The sequence below is a fragment of the Centruroides vittatus genome, unplaced genomic scaffold (assembly GCF_030686945.1).
Source record: "Centruroides vittatus isolate TY-2023 unplaced genomic scaffold, ASM3068694v2 contig_436, whole genome shotgun sequence".
Taxonomy (NCBI): Eukaryota; Metazoa; Arthropoda; class Arachnida; order Scorpiones; family Buthidae; genus Centruroides; species Centruroides vittatus.
The window spans coordinates 991,464-1,014,584 of record NW_027122237.1 but is presented as its reverse complement, the minus strand read 5'-3'; the positions used below and the strand labels follow the sequence as shown (position 1 = coordinate 1,014,584).

Genomic DNA, 23,121 nt, shown 5'->3' with positions numbered 1-23,121 from the left:
TGCACACGTTCTATTGTTGTTGTTGTTTACCATATAGGTTACTATACTTGCAGCTTTACCAGGAAACGCGTCCAATATCACGAGAGATAGTGTGGTTAACTACCCCGCTATCCATTGTAGATTTAGCCGAACTCATAATGAATATGATAAAATACCCACTAAAACCCGTGGAGCGAAAAATGGAGAGAAAATACCGTTTAAAATCTCGGTTTCTGACAATCAAATTTATCAGCTCACGACGCTTTTGTATTAAGGTCTTTCCACTCTGTGGGCACTAAGATGGTTTTTCATCTATACTCGTCGTGGATTCGGCCAATGGGGCAGCTGGGTGGTGAAGGACCGGCCCCACATATCCGAGAAAGACGAACAGTCAGATCATTACCGGCGGACTCAACTCTTTGCTAATATTTTTGTTCTGTATTCATATAATGCCTTTAAAGTCGACTGGTCAAGGCAGTTAAGGCGTACCCTACGGCTTTGAGGAACTCAGAATTGCTTCTGGGCGAGCAACTCGGAATATTTCGGGAATGGTCCGTCCAAATATGTCCCGCCCTTCATCCCGTCTGAGTCCCATCTTTCATCACCCGCGGACGCCCCTAAGCGGGCCGGGCCAAACCCATAATGAGCTTGCTAAAAAGTCCTTTTAATGCCTACAGTGCAGACAGTTAAAAAAAAAAAAAAAAAAAAGAAAGAAAGAAAGAAAGAAAAAGAAAAAGAAATGCCTCTGAAGAAATTGGACCGAGGCCTCAAGAATGCTTAAAATAACTCTTAATATGTTGGGCTGTGCTATTCACCAACCAGAAGACCCCAACGTGGGTCAGACCCACCCTTAACAGCTAAAAATGAAAGCAATTTAGTACAGGGAATGTTTCGTCGTAAAATGAATCAAATTGTGTTTAGTATTGTCGATATGTATGTTTTCATGATATAGAACAAGATTCAGAATTCAAGATCTCATAAAACATTTTGGTGTTTTCAATCTTGATTAGATTAAATAAAATAATTATTTAGGTTGTCAATAAGATATCACTTTAAGTAGGATGAATAGCTGAGATGACGATACCATACTTCCCTGGAGATTCGGATCCGAATCCGAGTCGGACCCTCAAAAATCCCACGAATGACCTGATTCCGACATAGAGTATTATCCTTATCACTCGGTCGTCCCATTTCGAGTCTGACCGAACCCACGAGGTTCACCAGTGGCTAAGTAGATAAAACTACTAAGCATTAGTAGTCGTGGATTCGCGCTTCGTCAACGGTTTGATTTGATTTTATGGAATACGGCAAATGTAACATACGAGTGATGCCTCCCGGGTCTTTCTTTGGAACCCTAGTCCCTATTTAGGTTTTAGAAACGTGTAGAAACCCGTAAAACTCCACATGGCCAGCTCGTCGATCCGCGACCTACCAACGAGCCCCTCAACGAGTGGTTGGGCGAATGGATAAAACCACCGAACACCTGTATTCGGTGATTTTATCCACTCGTTCATTGGTGGGACCCTCACCAACGGCCTATGCGGAGTTTTTCGACGTGTATAACACCTAAATAAAGATTAGTTTCCCTTAGAAAGTATTCCCGGGATGCACTTCTACGGGAAATTGGCAGTTCGCCCAAATGCTACGTTGCCATCAGTGGAGTATTCGGGAATTTGAGAATGTGGGTGTTCAAGGCAGATTCGGGAATCAAAGCACGTGTCCTCTGTCGTTTTTCGGAGAATGTTATTCAGTTAACTTAGAATTACTTTAATCACTAATCTTACTTGATTGAAATCATGCAATATATGTTACTGTATTTAGTTTTATAGTATCAAAACTGATTGCGTTGCTATCAAAGGGTTGCCGCAGCACCATAAGTCTCTAGTTACCTTATTCCGTCAAACCAAGCCAAACCGCACCGAACCTATTACGAAGATCGTCTCGGTGTCCTCAGATTGGGAACGATTCAAAAAAATAACACTCGCATTGTATGAAAACATTATTTGGTTTCAAATTTTTAAAATACATTTTATTTAGAAAATATTTGATGTTGGTTTAAAGTATAAATAGAATCCAAAATCAAAATAGGAAGAGAGAACTTGTAAAATGAAAAACATTTACGCTTTTCCAACAAAAGTGTCCAACAAACGTTTTCGTTGGTTCCTTAAACCCTTTTGCAGGAAAAGTGTGAATGGTTTTCATTTAATAAATCAAATCAATGGAGCAGAAGAAAAAGTTTTTCTTCTTTCTCAAAATCTTTCAAACGAGGAATTTGGATGCAAAGATTTAAAAAGAAAAAATCTTTTTACTCCGGTTCATCGTGGGTTGTACAAGCCAACAACGGGGACGTTTACATAACGAAGGATAAGGCTAGGCTTATCGATGAAAAATCACTAATGGAGGGAAGAATTCTTTAAAATTAAAATGAAAGATATGTCCGTATAGTACCCAAAAGGAGGATGTATGTTCTGGTTTTGGAAAATACGCACGTCCTTCTTTTGGATGCCGTATGGTTGATCGCATTCGAACCAAACAATAGAAAAATTTCTGAAATTTCCATCTCTAATTCCGGTCTTCCAGAGTTACAGGATAATGCTTTTACGCTCCGGTCTATCCACGGCGTAGCCACCAATATCATACGCATATGCAATACTGCGTACGCAAAACTTGCAGCATTTCAGTTACGTACAATTATATAATAAGGAAAAAAATCAATACATTCTACATTATAAATTCTGAATATTTATAATTTACAACTTGTTTTATATATTCGAAATTTAATAAATCGATTAATATAATACATAATTCCGCGTGTATTTATTATGGTATAGGCTATATATAGGATGTGTTGTAACTATTAAATTTCTTTCCTGCTGTTTATAATTCGGTTTAAATTGTTAAACAATCTAATAACACAGATTCCTCCAATATCTTATCACAAATGTCCGGTGACGAACCCTGTATACGTAGAATATAACACTTATATTAACGCATAAGTATGTCGTCTTATACATATACAGTTACGAAACGTTTCCGATTTTGCCCGTATTTAATATTTGACCACGGAACCAATCTTTGAATAAAGCAATTTTATTAACGTCACCAATTTATAGGCCAATAAATAAGTAAATTTTAAAAAATAACCAGACCCCATTTTCACTAATTCCGAAATGTATCCGGTTGGATTGTAAATGGTGTAATGAAACGAAAGTATGACAATCAATCGTAGTATTTATAAAGAATTTTATAGGAAATAAACTGCAATCCGTGTTGTGTAATAGAAAAAGAACACAGGAGAGCACATATCAGTCGATAGACACGTAACGATGGCCGTTCTTCTATTGATGGAATAGTACCGTAAAACCGCTTATGAATATTACAAAATATTCATTATCATGGCAACAGTGGGAATGTTACCGCCCTTGCCTATCGTCGTATCTTGTTTTATCGTCTGGATTCTCATTTTCTTTTCGTATTTCTTTCACATGTATCTGATGGCTTCGTTGTATTTAACGTGCATAGCTTGGTTCTCTTAGCCGTCGGATTGCAATATGTCGTGTTTTCACCTGTGGACGACAACGTAACGTCGAAAATTATATATGGAGATAATCCGAACGTTTTACCCGTCTTTGCTCATCGTGGAGCCAGTCACGATGCACCCGAAAATACCATATCTGCTATAAAACAAGTAGGTTTCTCGTGTCAATTTCTTGCCTTTCTCTATTGTTACTTCGGCACGCCCATATTACTACACTACACTGCATTACTTGACACGGTAATTACACAATTGATTAATTAATACAAAAATTTACATTCGTTTCGTATTGTTATTACCTAATATAGAATGTTCGTTTATTCCAGAAAATCGCTATAAAATAATATGTTGTAGTAATATACAGGTGTAAAAGTATTGTAATATTTCCCGAAAGAAATGTACAGTATTTTCAATATTGCTAGTATCTAATATAGAAACGAATATAACGAAGAATTTTTTCGGATTGAAGACGTTTACTTAATCAAACGAATATAAACCAAATTGTACTTTTAAAAATTTTGATTTAAAATCTTTTTACTTTACAAAAAATCCATTTAATTATATACAGTTGTTTTATTCGTTCTTAATTCTGTTTTTAACTTAAATTTACTAGAAACTATATAATTCCGAGTATTTTCTCGGCACGATGTTGCCGTCGAGAACGTATCGCACGGGGAATGCTTTCGGAGGAAAAGGTTGGTTTATCGGTGTGAACGGATGTGCATTTCGGGCTCGACGCTCCTCTTCGGTCCCATTATTACACGTTTACGTATTTGTCGGCAAATCGAACGCGGGTTTATAAATTTACGGAACGTGTCGAAAAATTAGGATACGCACACGACGGTTTATACTATAAAATTTAATTACCCGAGATAGCGACGGTTAAACCGACGCGACTCGTAGGAAGGTATACTCGTAGTTGAAAAAGGAAAAAAGGAGCCAAAAGTCTTTGGCTCCACTTATATACATATTAGGATAGTATAACATGTGCTAAAATAAAAAGGGGGAAACTTAAATCCAAAATTAAGTATATATTAAGAAGTAGAATTTTTTAAAAAATAACAACAGAATACCTGTAGGGTTTGCTGTGAAATAATTCTGATGAGATGTACAGAGAACATACACACAATATGAGAGGTTAAAATGAAGTGAGTAACTTAGTAACATACACTGGAAGTTTGGTGTGACCAGCACAGTGGGGTATGATAGAGGGAGGGTGTTAGAACATCTTAATGGGTTTTGCTACTTAAGAATGGCTGCCAGATGTCATTTATGACAGTACCTGTATTTAGGTTCATTCTGTGTGTTTCTTTAATTTTAATTACTTCAATATGTTTGTAAAATTTTCTTTTTATAATATTTTTTTCTTTCTTAAGGATTTCGATGCTGTCGAGTGATATCTCGTAGCCAGTTTCGTTGCAATGGGTGGCAACTGCAGAGTTGAAAGAATACTTCACGGCTCTAATATGTTCTTTTATGCAGGTTTTTAATGTTCTGCTTGTCTCACCTACGTAATAGTGCTTGGGACTACACGTACGAGCAAAGCTGTAAACTAGATTATTATTTAATAAATTGTCTGAGTTACTATTAGTTTGTTCTATGGATTTTAAAGAATTATTGATTTTATTGTTTAGAGTGGGTGCTAAAATGATATTATATGGTGTCAATATTCTTTGGATGTTTTCAAAAATAGTTGGGATATAATCTAATTTTTTGTAAATTATTTGTGTTTGGTTGGGTTGACTAGATGAGCGGTTGTGTAGCCATTGATTGATAATTCTGTTGGGGTAGTTATTTAATTGAAAAGTGTGGTAAATTTGGTCTATTTCAATGTTTTGGTTAGTAATATCACTTGTACGTGTTTTGATTTTGTTGGTATACATCCTCAAATCATACTTTAACACGCAAACAATATCCAAAAGAATATATGTTTCGAAATTGAAAATGAAAATAATGGCAAACTCAATTTTTTAGACATCACAATATTAAGACATAATAATCATATTACCTTTAAAAAATACATAAAACATTTGTGACGTCAGTAAAGTAATAAATTACCACTCAAGCACACCCATGTATATTAAAAAGAACATATTTAATATGTATATCAACAAAATCAAAACACGTACAAGTGATATTACTAACCAGAACATTGAAATAGACCAAATTTACCACACTTTTCAATTAAATAACTACCCCAACAGAATTATCAATCAATGGCTACACAACCGCTCATCTAGTCAACCCAACCAAACACAAATAATTTACAAAAAATTAGATTATATCCCAACTATTTTTGAAAACATCCAAAGAATATTGACACCATATAATATCATTTTAGCACCCACTCTAAACAATAAAATCAATAATTCCTTAAAATCCATAGAACAAACTAATAGTAACCCAGACAATTTATTAAATAATAATAATGATAATAATGTCCAGATGAATGTGGGGAAGAATTAAAATCTGTACAGAGAATTGTGGAGGGTTTTAAGTTCTGGTTTTACACTTTTAGTTATGAGTTTAATTATTTATCTTCATTTTTTTCTGTTTTTTTTCGATTAAGAAATATATGTAAAATTTATGTAATGTACTGTACTTCTTATGTTGTGTACAGCCAATTAAGGTAAAATGGCAAATTTTTTACCTGCCAATGATCAAAATTCACTTATTAGTCACAATTTATTCTATGTAATTATATTTTAATTTTTCTTTCTGCTCTAATTAAGCACTTGTTTGATTCAGATTGAGAACAATACCAAATTTGCAAAATCTATTTTTGGATATCTGTTTCTAGTACAAAAAGTGAAAAGCAAATTTTTATATCTGTTTTCAGAAATGTATAATTTTTCAAAGAAAAAAATACTTTCTTTGCTTAATGCTTTTGCTTATATACATGTTATATAAATTAACTTATATACATGCTTATATAAGTTAATTTATACAGCAGGATCTTGTTTTATGCAACATTGATATACAATATTCGTGTTTTTGTGGATGGCGAATAGTTAGGTTAAGCCACTTTTAGTGCCGCCGAATCTGTCTTAAGTCGGCAAGCCGTACTTTTTCGTTTTTTGACGTTCCAAACACGGAGAACTAATTAATGCTGTTTTTACTGTGATGAATATCCTGATTTGCATGTATTTTTTTTTTCAAGTAGCCTAGTATGTTTGATATAGCATAATAAACTTTACTCTCTATATGTAGAAAGATAGAAGTAAATTGTTATTCATTACAGTAAAAGCATAAATAAAATGTTATTAAACATATTTCAAAATTTTTCTGTTAACTGTAAATGATTACATAAATGTTTAAGCAATCATCTGAAACCTTAGGTGGAGCATTAGTTAATGTGGTTCGTATTGACACGACATCTGAATAAAATGAGACCGTATTGTATATATGTAATCACGATGACTATTATGAACTATAGTAAAATTAGAATATATTTGTGCAACAGCAAATAACAATATAAAATTAAAGATGTGTTTTTTTTTTTTTTTTTTATTGAATTGCTAAAATTATATGACATTTCATTAAGTAGACAATTTTTATATGAATGATTTAAATATTTAATTTAAATTAATAATTAAAAAGAACTATTATATATAATACACCTGTTATGTAGTCCTCTTAATCAAATCCTTTCTAGGTCTATGTTTCTTGATTGTTAATCTGCATACTGATATTAATTTGAAGTTTTTAATAGTAAACTCCAAAGAGTTTTTCATTAATCTTTTGGAAACTGGTGAAAAAACTCTCCTTATAAAATAATAATAAAATTTTGATGGAAACAGATATTTACATTGCTACAGTTGAGCAATGAATTCAGTTAGTCGCTAATCCTCCTCTATGTTTTGGCATTCACTTCTTTAGCTTTGAGATGATATTATCCAGTAGAATAAAGAAGCAATCTGAAAGAAAGTGATAGAATCAAATTCATTTTAAGAATTGAAGAATTAATCAATGAAAAAAGTCAATAATAATTACGCTATTTACTCTTCGTAATTATTATATATATAAAATTATTTATTTAAAGGCTTCGATATGTTATTTTGTTACTACATTAGTTCTTTTACTTCATTTTCATTAATAAAGGATTAACGTGTAAAAAATATATTTGTTTTTTACTGATTCCTAGTAAGAAATTTGGAAAATCCATTGGCCCATGATGTGTTTTGGGTTGAAAACTACTATTTTAGGTTATAATAAATACAGGCATACCCCAGGTTATTACTATATCACAATAAAACAAACCATAGATACGACTGTCGTATATTTCTACTCCTATTATAATCTGACTTAGCTATCCCTCTAAATACAATGTTTCATTTGTTCCAAGTGTTACCACCTGTCTGGTTTTTTCATCTTGTGTACGGGTGTGCAGGCAAAGACAAAAAATGTCTGGGTTTTAAGAAAATTTGACAAATAGTTAATAATTAATTATTTTTAATGATATAGCCAATTTTATAATCGACGAACAGAAACAGTCTGATAATTTAATAACATTCCGGAATAGAGGTCCAGATACTGAGCCTTGAGGACAGTTTTTATTTAGGGAACAGGTTTTTTCTTAACAATGCCTAATTTAAGTTCAGTTGTTCTGTCTTTTAAGAAATCCTTGAACAAGTAGAAAATATCTTGTGTTTCTTTGATATTGCCGATAAGTTTTAAAATTGAGGGTCATCATGCATTGTGAAATATTGCTTTTGAAATATTGCTTTTGATGAAATATTGCTCTGTTAATAAAATATTGATTTTATTAACAGAGTTATCAATCTCTTCTTTCCTTGCTGTAGAGTATTAAACAATTTAATAAGGGCATCTCCTCTGCAGTGCCCAGACACAGGGCGAGACCCGGGGGGCGTAGAAATGACCTGGACCAAGTTTTGGGGCATAGTTACAGAAACTCGCACCGGGCACATAAAAGGCTAGTTATGGCACTGCTCCTCTGTGGAATGTTGGGGTGTGAACATTTGCTAGCTCGATAATTTGGCAGTTGTTGGTCTTTATATATAATGGGTTAGTTGTTGTTTATTTATATGTGAAACTATATTTGTCATTGTTCAAAAACTTTCCACGAGGTGAAACTTTCTTTGAATAAAAATAAAAGAATGGGAAATTTGCCATTTCCCATTCTATTTATTTTATTCTAAAATGGAAAATTTGTGATTACAAATACTATTTGATAGAATGCGTTATGAAGGTAACCTGGGTACATATGTATGTAGAAGAATCTATATGACTATGTATTTTTCATGTAATTTCTAATTTAGGAAATTTTAAAAATTATCATTTACTATTTGAAAGTTATAGACTTAGTTTATTTTGATAAAAATAGCTAAATATAGCTATGATGTTAAATTTTTAAATTTGTCTAATCTAACTGAAATTTATTCCTGAAGGTAATTAGTTTCAGAACTGATGATAAGAAAGTTCTTTCTTTATTGGGCTGCAATTTGAAAAAATCATAGACCTATAAATTTCCACTGTTGTCCATCCATGCACTTGTCTGTCCTTCCTTAATCTTGAGAACAGAGTTATATACATGAAAGTCAAGACCAGATATAGAAAGCTTAGAGGGAGGCCCCAATTAACTACATATGAACTTTTGATGCAAACCGAAAGTCACATTATATTTTACAATTATTATGCCTTTGTGTCCTTTTTCATAACTTAAATTTATCTTTGTATACTAGTACATTTATCAATTAACAGGACTTATTATACTGGAAAATTATGGATGCAGATATTTAGTCTTACAGATTAGAAATAATATTTTTTATTTAGTTCACCAAACACATACACTTTAAGCTTGTGTTTCAGACTTGTTTGTAGCCTCAGCAGGCATTCAAACAGCACTTTCTACAATCAACAATTAAAATGGTTTTTTGTTACAATTATAATTAAAAATTAAAATAAACACATTAATTTCCCAACAATAAAATAATAAAATTCTTACAGGTTCTGTATTTCCGAACTTTACAAATCCAAATATACTTGTAATCCACATTAACCATATAATTTGAAACGTATACCTATTTTTTTATATACATCATAATTAATCTTATTAAATTTATAATTGTAATTTAATGTAGAAATTTTAGATGAAATTACAATTATAAATTTAATAAGATTAATTATGATGTATATAAAAAAATAGGTATACGTTTCAAATTATATGGTTAATGTGGATTACAAGTATATTTGGATTTGTAAAGTTTGGAAATACAGAATCTGTAAGAATTTTATTATTTTATTGTCGGGGAAATTAATGTGTTTATTTTAATTTTTAATTATAATTGTAACAAAAAAACCATTTTAATTGTTAATTGTAGAAAGGGCTGTTTGAATGCCTGCTGAGGAGGGACAAACAAGTCTGAAACACAAGCTTAAAGTGTATGTGTTCGGTGAACTAAATAAAAAATATTATTTCTGATCTGTAAGACTAAATATCTGCATCCATAATTTTCCAGTATAATAAGTCTGTTAATTGATAAATGTACTAGTATACAAAGATAAATTTAAGTCACATTATATTAATTCAAAAATTTTCCCCAAAAGAGGTTAGATAGATGAGCGGCACGACTCCATTTGCTAACAGAAAAGTATGATGTACGGGGGCAAGACACTATTAATTTGAGGTGGAGAGCATATATTTTAAATAAATTATAATATAATAATTATATAATATAATTAATAATAATAATATTATATAATAAATTAAAATATATTTAAAATATATGCTCTCCACCTCAGATTAATAAGTTGAACACTACACATTAAACCACTTGAACTACTGTGGTTAATCAAAACCATAAATAGTAATACTGAAGACTATACTTTATCTCAACTAGATGCATATCTATAGGGGATTACAGGAGCTTAAGCCCTGTTTATTAACACAAAAAAATTAAAGTTAATTTATTCAAACTTCAAATAACATTGTTTTTAAAAACATTTTTTATTTCAAATATGGTTTGTCAGATGATCCACAACGCATGTTTATTAACATGTACAATACAATTTTGTACATGTTAATAAAAGGTTCTTACAAGTTTTTAAATGTTTTTAATTTTTGAGTTAGTTCTCTTTTGATTCTTCTGGATCTGACACTTATCTCAACTTAAACAACAGAGTCTATGAGTGTCTTTTCATTGGTGGCAATGTTGTCATTATTATATCACTCTGCTGGTTTCTATGGAGATTTTGTATTAATTCTTTTTCGAATATATGTGCTTGGTGTTCTGTAGTTTCTAAAACTCCTTTACTGATGAAACATAATCAGTGCCATTTTAACTAACTTAAAACAAACAGTACTTTGTAAAATTTGACCATTTTTAATTTTTGAAGAATGCTGATTATGTGGAAATAACCTGCATAAAATCAACACAGCTGGCAAAGTATAAAAACTATTCTGGCCATTGCTAAATGCTTATAGTTGGCAATGTCAGCATTTAGCAATTATATTAGAAAAGTTATAACAGTAAACATATAGTAAATATGAATACAAAATTAATGTAACATTTTTAATTATTATTTAAAAGCTAATAAAATATTGATTACAGTTGATACATATTAATTTTGTTTAATTCTGAAAAAATAAAAGGCCATATCAGTAATATATCCTTAGTAGTATGTCAGAAAAATAAGTTGTTAGAGAACTTTTGATTGGATTCACAAAATAGTGCCTAGCTGAAGATATTAACACCTAAGTTCCCAAAAAAGAAAACAGATCTGGAGCTGGAGCCAAGAATTTTTTAAAGAATATATGGCTCTGGGGTTTGCTCTGGCTCCAGCAAAAAATGGAAGCCTGATTGGCTCTGCCTTCAAATCCATGCATACAACTGATAGTTTCACATGACCATGTCTATGTCCTTACAATATGCATAACCAATTTGTATTGGTTGGATGGATGAGTTGGTAAAGTGTCTGGCTGCTGACCTAGAGTACCCAGTTTGAATCTGGGTAGCATTGTTCTAGATATTTCATAGGTGATATGTGGCCCCTCATGCTGCACATCTCATCGTGGCCTTGCCAAGGTATGACGGAAATGTAAATACACTTGCAGAGTGCAAAGAGATAAAAACAAATAAACAAAAGTAAAATAACAGTCTTCTAATCAGAAATACTGGAGTGAGAAATGAACTGTCACAAACAAAACCTTTTTTACCAGTGTTGAATTAAACAAATCTTCCAAATGGCTTTTACGGCAAGTTGAGGTAGGTAGCGATCCCCACATCACGGTTTTTGATTTCGTATCCCTTTTTCCTTCGATTCGTCTGCAACTGTGCTTCTGCACACTTAGAGACCTTCTTAGTGAGAAGGCAGCACCTCAGCATCATAAGCAGATTTTGGAGCTTGCACACCTCATGTGCTATGCCTCGGTTTTTTCAGTTTAATAACACCACTTACTTACAAAAACGGGGCGTACCCATGGGCAGCCCCCATCAAGGAACCTTTGCGTGTTGGTAGTGCGACAGTTAGAAGACAGGGTATTACCCAAGTTTTTACTGAGCATCATTGTTTACAAAAGATATGTTGATGACCTGTTTATCCTTTGGAAGACTAAACCAAATCTCAACAAGTTTTTATTGTGCATGAATAACAACGCATACGGTCTTACCCTTAAACTAGATCAATTTAGTAACTCTAATGCCTATTTCTTAGATGTCAACATGCATCTCATTGGGGGCAAAATAGAAATGAGTGTTTATTACAAACCGGGCCACGTTCCACTATTTACCCCTGCAAACTCGTCCGACCCCTTTTTGTTTAAAATTGCAGCCTTTCGGGCCCTAACCAGATGGGCCTTTACTCATCACACCAACAGGCACGACACCCTGCTAGAGTTTCACCGTATAGAAAATATAGCTGTTGAACACAGCTACAAAAGAGGCATGGTCCACAGTTTGGCCCATGCCTATGCCAACCAACTTCCACCACGCAGTGTTTCTAATGTCCGGTCTATGTCTAACAATAGCCAGCAGCCCATTACAGGCTATAGGTGCACAGTTGTCCAGTTCAATCAATATTTGAACTCCTTATACAGGGAGATTGCAAACCAGAATGGCACAGAGATCATGTACAGGAGATTCCGGCACAATTTACAAGCTGCTACACAACACAAAAGATAAAATAGATCCTAGCAGAGCCCTGGGGGTTTACTCTGTTTCTCTCAGGGATGATAGGTTCCAAAGGGACTTAATTTATATTGGCTCAACCATACGTTCAACTCAAAAAAGGATACGTGAAGATCATCCGACCTTACGAACAACAGACACACCACTGCCTTGTCGGCGTACACCACCGACCCAGAAGTTCAGGCAGACTTCAGGAACACCAGATTAATTAAATAGGCCTTTCAAATAGATCATATTCGTCACCTGGAGGCCTTGGAAATTTGTAAAGCCAACTTAAGAGGCAACTGTATTAACTTTAAAGATGGTGAGATTATCGCGCATGCATGGAGATACCTGTTTGAGGAATTCGAACGGAGCCAGGCAGAAGGGTGAAATGTGATGTATACAATGTTTAAAATCAAAACGGCATTGTTCTAACGGTCCAAGTAGGAAGCCAGTTTAGTTCAGCAGTCTGAAGCAGGCCTTGGTGAAGGCCGAAAACGTTTGGAAGTTTTGTTTAGTTCAATACTGGTAAAAAATGTTTTGTTTGTGACAGTTCATTAAACAAAAATACCCACCTCTTATCAAAATTTTTCACATTGACTGACTTGTGTGATATAAATCTGTATGGCCATTTATGTCACTCTTCAACAAGAATTTGTATTATTAGATGTGATGTCATGAAACTATTCATGCTTGTATCTCCAGAATAAGTCTTCTATCAGAAAAACAGACTATACATTTCTGGTTTGGTGTTTCACAAGCAATTGCCCTTTGGTTTATTGTGCAAGTGATTCTGACTCCACTGTACATACAGTTATTACATTTAGTGTGTAAATGTGTGTTTATACTATACATGTTTTGTTGGACAAAAACTGAACAAATTCCTTGAAATACTGTGGAAATAAACAGATAGCCTAATTATAAAATGAAAGTGCTTATTAGGTTTGTGAGACAATTTTCCAATCAGATACATCACAGTAGGCCTATTGTTAGTACCAAATATATATAATGTGTTATATTTTTAAATCTGTGACTTCATTACAATGTAATTTTTTAATGAAAATGTTTTTATTTATTTAAAAAAAGATAGATAAAGAATAATTTTCTGCTTAGAAAAAAATCACTTGACTAAGCAAATCTAAAAGTTAGGAAGTTTAACATTGTAATACTTACATTAAATTTATTTATGTAACTAATTATAGTTTGAATGTACAATTTTTTAATGGCAGGTAATGTTTAAAAAATTTTAAAGTTAAAAATTATGCAAGTAAATGTGGCAAAATTATTTTGTAACTTTGTAACATATATAGGCTAGTTGTAGGATCCTGATTAACTAAGACCTGTTTAACTTAGATTCTTCATTATCCAAGATGTTAGTACAATTCATTTCATATATCTGAGTCAGATAATATGTGGTACATTAAAGGACTTAGGGCTTTAAAGCCCTTTCAAGTACCATATATTATCTGACCAAGTAAAAATAACTTTTACATATACCAGAGTAATAATACACCACACAATAAATACACCAGAGTAAAAATAATTTACTCTGGTGAGTCTTCTCACAATCAATATAAATATTAGAAAAGATTACAAAATTTTTATTTTTATTAAAGCCTTAATATTATAACAATATTTTATTTTTTTTTTAGTCACCTTGTACCAAAAATTCTGTATTGTTGAATTTTTGATTATCCGAGATATCCTCTTGCATGCGTACAAATCGTGTCAGTATATGTTTTTAGTATATAAACAATAAGCAAGGCTCGATTAATTGGTCGAAAATCTAAATTAATTAAAAAGTATGTATTAAAAATGCTAAAGTTACTGTTAATGTTGTTAATATTCATCTGCTAGTTTAGATTTATTAAAATTACAGATAGAAATCTATAAAAAAAAATAATTCAGTTCAGTAGAAAAATTATGAATTTAATCAATTTGTTATTACTGCAATTTTTAGAATTTAATAAACTGTTCTTAAAATTAATCGACGAGAAGATAAAATGATAGAAAATAATACACAATTAAACAAAATTCTGACATGTTTATCCTTATTGATTTATCTTATTAATGTAAGTTTTAGTTATACTAAATCATTTTTAATTTTTTCGTTTATATTTTAGGCAAAGCATAATGGAGCTCACGGAGTAGAATTTGATATTTCTTTTACAAAAGATAACATTGCCGTTTTGTTTCACGACGATACGGTCGATAGAACAACAAACGGATTCGGATCATTAAGCGATATGACATTTGAAGAAGTCAGAAAACTTGATGCATCTGCTCAACATGCATATCAGTATGTAATTTTTTTTTAATATTTGTAACATATTATATGTAATTATGTCTATACACAGATTTCACTATCAGTTTTATAATAAGAGAAGTAAATTTTATTTTAACAAATTGTGTTCCAAAACTGAATATTTGATTTTAAAAAATTTTGGTAGATAATCATATATCTAATTGATGAATTTAAAATATTATTATACATCAATTATATTATGGAAAAATGGTAAGAATGATATGCAAATGATTTGAACTGTCAACATTCAATACAGAAATTTTGCTGACTCAGTTATATCATTACAATGCTTTTTTTTTTTAGTTATAAATATTTTCAGTTGTTTCACTAATTACTTTGTTTTTACATTATTATTATTATCACATCATCATAGTTTAATTTGTATAAACTGCAAAGGATATTTTAGATGCTTGTAAAATTTCAAAGTTTATTATATTTTCCACATTAATTATATGAAATTAATTTGACTTAGTTTGATGTATTATGAGATAAGAACCAGAGAATTTTAGCATTTTTTTTCACTTTTTTGTTTTTTACTCTAATCTGTTTTATGGACAATCATATTTCTGTTAGCACAGTAGTTTGTCATTTTACAAACAATAGAGGAGTCAAGGCAAGTGCTTGGCATGAAAATTTGGTTCTAATCTCAAATTCTTTTGCTGTAAAATTCTCTAAATCAGATAGAATTCTCTGGTTCCCACTTCATGGTATGTTAGAAATCAACTTGTTTTGTATAATTTAAAACATTCATAGTAAATTCCAATTACTCAAAGTATCTTATGTGAAAATAAAAACATATATTTTTACATTGCTTCTATTGTATACTTTTCTGATTTACAATTTCATTTGCTACATACATTTTATTTATAGAAATAACTTATAGGAAAAAAGTTATATTATTGAATATAAAAAATTATAAAATTGAAGAAAAAATATAAAATAAGTACCATAATTCCCTGCAAATAATTCAAGGATAATCTGTGTTTGAAAAGTCAATTTGAAAGCAGATGAGGATTGTATGTAGAAAATTATGGTAAATACAATCATTTATAGAAATTTTTAAAAATTTTATTAGATAAAATTAATACAATGTACAGAATAGATAAAGTATATTTATTAAATCAACTTTCGTTTTGTTTTTTCTTCATTTTTATTTTCTTTTGCAAATCGTCTTTACATTATATTTTACCTTTATGTAATCAATCAAAAGACTGGTTTTCAATCAATTACTGGTTAATATTGAAGAATATTTTACTCAGTAACCAAGAAATCAGCAAAAGAACCATTCACTCTGAAAAGGAAATGTTTTTGTCCATTTTTAAAAGGATATCTTCAGACAGGTGTTCTAAATTGGAATTGCATGATTTTTGAACAGATCTCAATCTCTACATTGCCATTGCTGATTGGAGGAAATGATGTTGTTATCATCTTGTGTGGATTGTGATATTTCTGCTGAATGGATATATATTTTTCATGGGTTCCATGCTATCCTCTCTATAGTTGATGACTTTTTGTCTTGTGGCCACATCTCCACAAGGGTTTATAGGAAATCCACATATCTGCCCATTTTCAAACTGTCACACCCTCATGATTTCTTTTCTTGTAAGTTGGCAGCATTTAACACCTTAAAAATGAATAACGAACCTACTGGAACTGGTATAATAAAGAGAAAACAACACCTTTCTTAAATTCCAGCAAAAGTTTAACTATATAAAAACGTTTTCAACTGATTTCATCAGTCTTCTTCAGTTACTCGAACAAAAAAACAAAAAGAAAGAACCAAATTCAAATTTACAAAATCACGAGAATGGAAAGAATTCTCGTGATTGCGCAGACTATGCAAAAACGATGTACCGATAAACGGTAAAAAATGCAAATTCTTGACAAAAAAATGCAGATTCTTGACAAACTATATATAATATCACAATCTATCGTCTGCTTGGAAATCATTCATTGGATAACGTAAGATTGTGATATTATATATAGTTTGTCAAGAATCTGCATTTTTTTGTCAAGAATTTGCATTTTTTACCGTTTATCGGTACATCGTTTTTGCATAGTCTGCGCAATCACGAGAATTCTTTCCATTCTCGTGATTTTGTAAATTTGAATTTGGTTCTTTCTTTTTGTTTTTTTGTTCGAGTAACTGAAGAAGACTGATGAAATCAGTTGAAAACGTTTTTATATAGTTAAACTTTTGCTGGAATTTAAGAAAGGTGTTGTTTTCTCTTTATTTAACACCTTGATATGTAGAGCATATACACATGTATCTGATCCAAAGTAAAGAGAACAGGAATTTTGCATTATTATGAACCATGTGGTCAGTCATGGATTTGATGATAGGATCATCAAAAGGCTTATCAAACATCATGCTATGCACGGGCATAACACTTCTAGTACCCAACCCACTCCAGATACTTACAAGATGGTAATATATAATGCAACATAAACTCCTCTATACAGAGAGATAGCCTGCAACTACAATATCAATGTGAACTTCAAAAGTAGTCCATCCGTATTTAATCTAATTAGAAATGCCGATCTTACAATACTTGCTGGGGGTATATTTCATCCTGTTATGGACCACAGGTCCAACAAAGAATTAGTGTAGGTAGGAGCCACGTGTTGGCACATAATCACCTACCTAAAGGAACACCTGGCTGACATAACTACAGGCCTATTAACCATTGCTGTATCAGCATGTGAGGTTGCCGACTGGGTGCCGACTATGTCAAGAAGGTCAAGCGGTCGCGAAGGGTCGTATGTGGGCGATCGGTACTGAGACAGACTCTACGGTTACAAGAAACCGTTTATTTGACACGAAAGAAGCTTACAAGATTTCCGCGATCTTGGAAGTTCTAGGTCGGCAGCAGCCTCTGGGTCTTCCTCTCCTTTCGAATATAGTCTCATTTTGAAGGAGTGTCCCTAGGTCGCGAATGGCCAGTTCCCTCGACGACTCCGCGACTCCAGGACGATGCGGTCGACTTCCGTTGATGGAAAGATGTCGATCCGAGGTCGGGAGACGGAGACGAAGATGGGCACCAGACACACACACAACAATAGATCCGTCACTTGGAACTTTCGGGAGAAGAAGTCCTCGCGTCCTTGAATTCACAGGTTTTATCTGTTTTCCTCCGATTCCGCTTTCCGATTGGTCTCTTCTCGTCACATGGTGACAATTCGAAACCTTTCGGGGGCGCGGGAGAGGTCAAAATCGAAGTTTAATTCGATTCCCACTCGGAGATAGACGATCTACGTTTCCCCATTGTTCTATTGTTTAAAAGTTCGCGTCGTTTTCTTTAAGAAAAACTATTTCTAACTTCTATTTTTTTTTCCTCTAAAAAAAATAATTTTTTTCTAAAAATAAATGATTTTAACGCGAATTTCAGTGTGGTTCGGACCTATCCAGAGCCTCACAGAGCTTCCCGCCAATTTAAAATGTCGTAACGGAATAACGACATTTTAGCTGGCAGCTCTGGAAGCTGACAGTCCTTTCTCCCTTTGTTTGCCAAGTGACGTAACAGCGATACTTGTCTGAGAATCCAGCCTTCTCTGGCGCGCGTTCGGTTTCGCGTTACACAAAGTTTTTTTTTTCGATACATTATTGAATGGTATAGAATATCGTTTACAATTCATCGAAATGTTTGTGTAACATCACATGTCTGTTTATAAGATTGGTTACAAATAATCAAATAACAATCACGGTCATCGAATAATATTTTAACAACATAAATGATCGACAAACTATTTTCTAAAACATGTGAGTTTTTTTTTTTTCGTTTTCAGACTGAGCAATTCACACAATCTCAAAATTTTCAGAAAATGGTCTGAAACGGAGGGGGGAGGAATGGAATGTATTCGTGTTCCCTTCCTAATTTTTCGGAACATCTGATTCAGAAATCTGATAACAGGTTCAACGTTTAGTTTGATTTGCCTGTCTCAACCAGAATTGGAACTTGGGAACTTCATAGCCATTTCCGGTGCACGTGTAGCGCGGAGTTCTCTGGATCTAACAAGTAAGTTGAAGACACGTGCTTTTCGAAGCTATGCATCTAGTTCCGTTCCAAGTTTTCTGAAAAACTTCGTCTTTACCATGGGGGTCGAATCTTTTCCATTTTTTTTTTTTTTTTTTTTTTTTTTTGTACTGGACCGAAAGAGGATTATGGAGCTTCTGCATTGACGGTGTGCAGTTGTGATCTTGCCAATGTCTTTACGGCCATAACTTCCGGATGTCAGTCTCTTGAACCAGTGACAGTTCTCTATCATCGGTTTTCCGACGCAGATTACCGCTAATCAAGGTCACGCAGTTCAGAGTGTTGTTCCGTAACTTCCGTTTGATCTGGTCAGAGTCTATTCGCAGTCTCGACTGTGACAGGTATGATCAATCATCATGTACGCAAAAAAGGAAAAAATTTTCTGACATTTTGACTATATAAATTACTCAATCTATAACAGAAGTTTTCATCAATGTTTTGATCACGACAAAATTGTTTTCCGATGAGCGCGAATCAAATAGAAGATCATCGTTAAGTTTTCTCGAGAGTGATCAAATCCTCATTCTCTCTAGGACGGACAAAGTGACAATTTTCTGTCATCTATCCTAAGTATGAGAAAATTTTGGAAAGGCGTTGACCAAGGAGATAAGTCGCTTTCCCGACATGACTCTCTTCCCTTGACCAGTGTAGGCTCAATCGTGAGCGCTTCGTAAGGGATGGACAGAACAGTTTACACGAAACAAAAACAATACTATGGCTCCCTTTCGAAATGCACCACGCTCACATTGACTTGAATTCCGATTCGCGACAATTTTAACATTTAAGCACGTTTTTTGCATACATTTTTTTTCAGCGACAATTTTTATTTTCAGAAAACGTGAATTCAATTAAAATTAACATTCGCTTTTGTTTTTATGATGATCTCTCCTCTCCAGAATGAAAGTTCATCATTCACAGTTCGCAAAACCGGACCGATAGAAAATAGAGAGTAGGATACCGTAATCGCTTATAATCTTGACCTTAGGTTAAAGTTGCTATATTTTTTTTTTGCAATTGACAATCTGCTTGCTTTGCGTCTACCTTGGGACTGAGAAAAGCTAAGCATCTAGTTGCGGTCGCATTGGCCTGTTTCCGGGCTAATACTGTCAGAAAATCCTCTACATAAAGTGCCTGTTCTAAATTTCAATCGACTTCGGATTCGATTTGCCTATTCTGCGATTGATGAAAGAGTATCTACTGAAATAATTAGCCTATATCGCAATGAATACGATGGATTTATAATCGGAACCTGCAACGCATTGGCCTCGATCTCCACTCGACTAGAGATGGCAGAGGGACGTCCTTTTCTCCGTACCAATCGGGCGACAGTGGTTGCATGTTATGAGGTTGTGAAAAGCATTGCAGCGAATTCGGATAGGGGTGTGCGTTTCCTACTTCGCTATTCCCTCGTTCCATGGGTTGTCCTGTTTGTTTATTCTGAATATTATCTTTGCGCACCAGTTATCGGTACTGACAATGTTCGATTATCTAACAATTTTTCCTAAAGTTTTAAACTGTTTAAAATTTTGACCCATCTTTGCACCGAACGCAGATTTCTTATGGAGTTTCACTCTTCCCGAATCCATTAGGTTATTCTCCGCCGTTTCAGCTTCGCGCCTGACAAAACTGTGCATTCTGCTAGTCACTCGTTTCTTCCCTAATGGCTACCTTTAGAGCTTTTGTGAATGAAGCAGTGCCAAGCATCCTGACGCTCAGTTTAATGTTTTTACTTATTTTTTGAAAAACTGACCTCGGAACATTTTGCCTAACTCCCGCTGCTGGCACTATTTTATAGTGGCGTTTTCTTGCTCGGTCAAGCATATTTATTCTATCATTGTCGCACCTGCGAGCTTGCGCTTGGTTAACTAAAGCATTTCTGCGGGATCATCCAGCTAAGCTCGATATTTTTTTAAGGGATCGAAGAAGTCATAATACGCTTACTTTCACCGAAGAAAGCAGGTATCATTCCTCCCAAGGCCAATGAAAGAGAACTGCTAACTAACTCGCGAGTTCGCGCCGAAGTGTCTGTCTCAGCATCTATCGTTCCGACCCACCTTTAACTCAATTTCGGGGCGAAATTTTGATGTCGGCATCCTCAACTATAGTGTGGGCCCGCTGAATTTGTGCAAATTCTGCATTTAAAATCCCACTTCTCTGACACCAGTGTGAGTTTGCCGACAGGGTGCCGACTATGTCAAGAGGGTCGAGCGGTCGCGAAGGGTCGTATGTGGGCGATCGGCACTGAGACAGACTCTACGGTTACAAGAAACCGTTTATTTGACACGAAAGAAGCTTACAAGATTTCCGCGATCTTGGAAGTTCTAGGTCGGCAGCAGCCTCTGGGTCTTCCTCTCCTTTCGAATATAGTCTCATTTTGAAGGAGTGTCCCTAGGTCGCGAATGGCCAGTTCCCTCGACGACTCCGCGACTCCAGGACGATGCGGTCGACTTCCGTTGATGGAAAGATGTCGATCCGAGGTCGGGAGACGGAGACGAAGATGGGCACCAGACACACACACAACAATAGATCCGTCACTTGGAACTTTCGGGAGAAGAAGCCCTCGCGTCCTTGAATTCTCAGGTTTTATCTGTTTTCCTCCGATTCCGCTTTCCGATTGGTCTCTTCTCGTCACCTGGTGACAATTCGAAACCTTTCGGGGGCGCGGGAGAGGTCAAAATCGAAGTTTAATTCGATTCCCACTCGGAGATAGACGATCTACGTTTCCCCATTGTTCTATTGTTTAAAAGTTTGCGTCGTTTTCTTTAAGAAAAACTATTTCTACCTTCTATTTTTTTTCCTCTAAAAAAAATAATTTTTTCCTAAAAATAAATGATTTTAACGCGAATTTCAGTGTGGTTCGGACCTATCCAGAGCCTCACAAGCATATGCCAGAGACCCAGACGTAGAATTCCATTTCAATTGGACAAAAATCCTACATAGGACAGCAGATAGATCACATGTCCGATATCTGGAATTAATGGAAATTTATAAAGCAGCCACAAGAAAAAGCCACCAACTAAAAAGAGGATAGCACAATCCCAAACTTATGGAAAATATATATCCATTCAGCAGAAGTATCACAATCCACACAAGATGATAATTACAACATTTCTTTCAATCAGCGATGATTAACTATCCTTCAATCAGCAATGGCAATGTAGAGATTGAGATTTGTTCAAAAATCATGCAATTCCAATTCAGAACACCAACCTAAAGATGTCCTTTTAAAAATTGTCGAAAATGTTTGCTTTTCAAATTGAGTACAGTAAAACCCCGGTTAACAAACTTAATCTGTTCCGCGAGTCCATTCGTTAACCGAAGCAATTTTTCCCATAGAAATTAATGCAAATACAATTAATCCATTCTAGCTGTTGGTATTTTTGTAATCTTATTTGTAAAATGGGTTTTCTTTGATGAAAATATAAGAAAACATAGTATCTGTCATTACAGCAACGAATATGTAAATTTTATTTAATAAAGTAGCACTGTACATACCTTTGTTTCTATGGAGTTTAATGCTTGGAAGAGGAATCCCCCTCCATAAAAATATTGGGTAGCACTCCATCGGGAGATTCTTTGAGTCGAGGTCTCTTTTGATAAGGAACAAGAAAGTGGTCTAAAGTTGATTGTCTTACTCTTTTAATCAAAATTTTTCTAAAATGCACTAGTGCAGTCTTGTTCATTAAGTTAATGACCCTATTAGCCACAACTTTGTTAGGATGGTGCTTTTCGATAAATTCCTGCACATCATTCCATTTTCTGCAAATTTCCTTGATCTCAGCACTGGTGATTTCTTCCCTAGCCTCTTCCTCTGCAAATGCTCTTCTTGTAAGACTTTCATCTGTTCTTCCTGCATGGCAACTAGCTCTTCTGTCGTTAGTTCATTTTGATGGTCTTTTAGCAACTCCTTTACGTCTGCATCATCTACCTCTACTTTCAAACTCTTGCCAATGGACACAATTTCATGCACTACATCAGGAGAGCTCTCTTCTTCAAATTCCTGAAAGTTTTGCTCCGGGACACAAGTTGGCCAAAGTTTCCTTCTAACTGATTGCAAAGTGCGGTGAGAGACCTCACTTCAGGCTTTGTCAATAAGGTTGATATAATGCGGGATGCTAAAATGCTCCTTCCAAAAAGCTC

General features: G+C 34.0%; 1 protein-coding gene across 1 annotated transcript in view; it reads left to right on the top strand.

Annotated features, from left to right (window-relative positions):
* Positions 1–3,174: 3,174 nt before the first annotated feature.
* Positions 3,175–23,121, top strand: part of LOC136976941 (glycerophosphodiester phosphodiesterase 1) — a 50,757-nt gene continuing 30,810 nt past the window's right edge. Inside the window, 3 exon segments of the mRNA XM_067272335.1 lie at positions 3,175–3,498; positions 3,501–3,667; positions 14,766–14,941. Coding sequence (XP_067128436.1) covers positions 3,375–3,498; positions 3,501–3,667; positions 14,766–14,941 — 467 coding nt within the window. The 5' untranslated portion in view covers positions 3,175–3,374.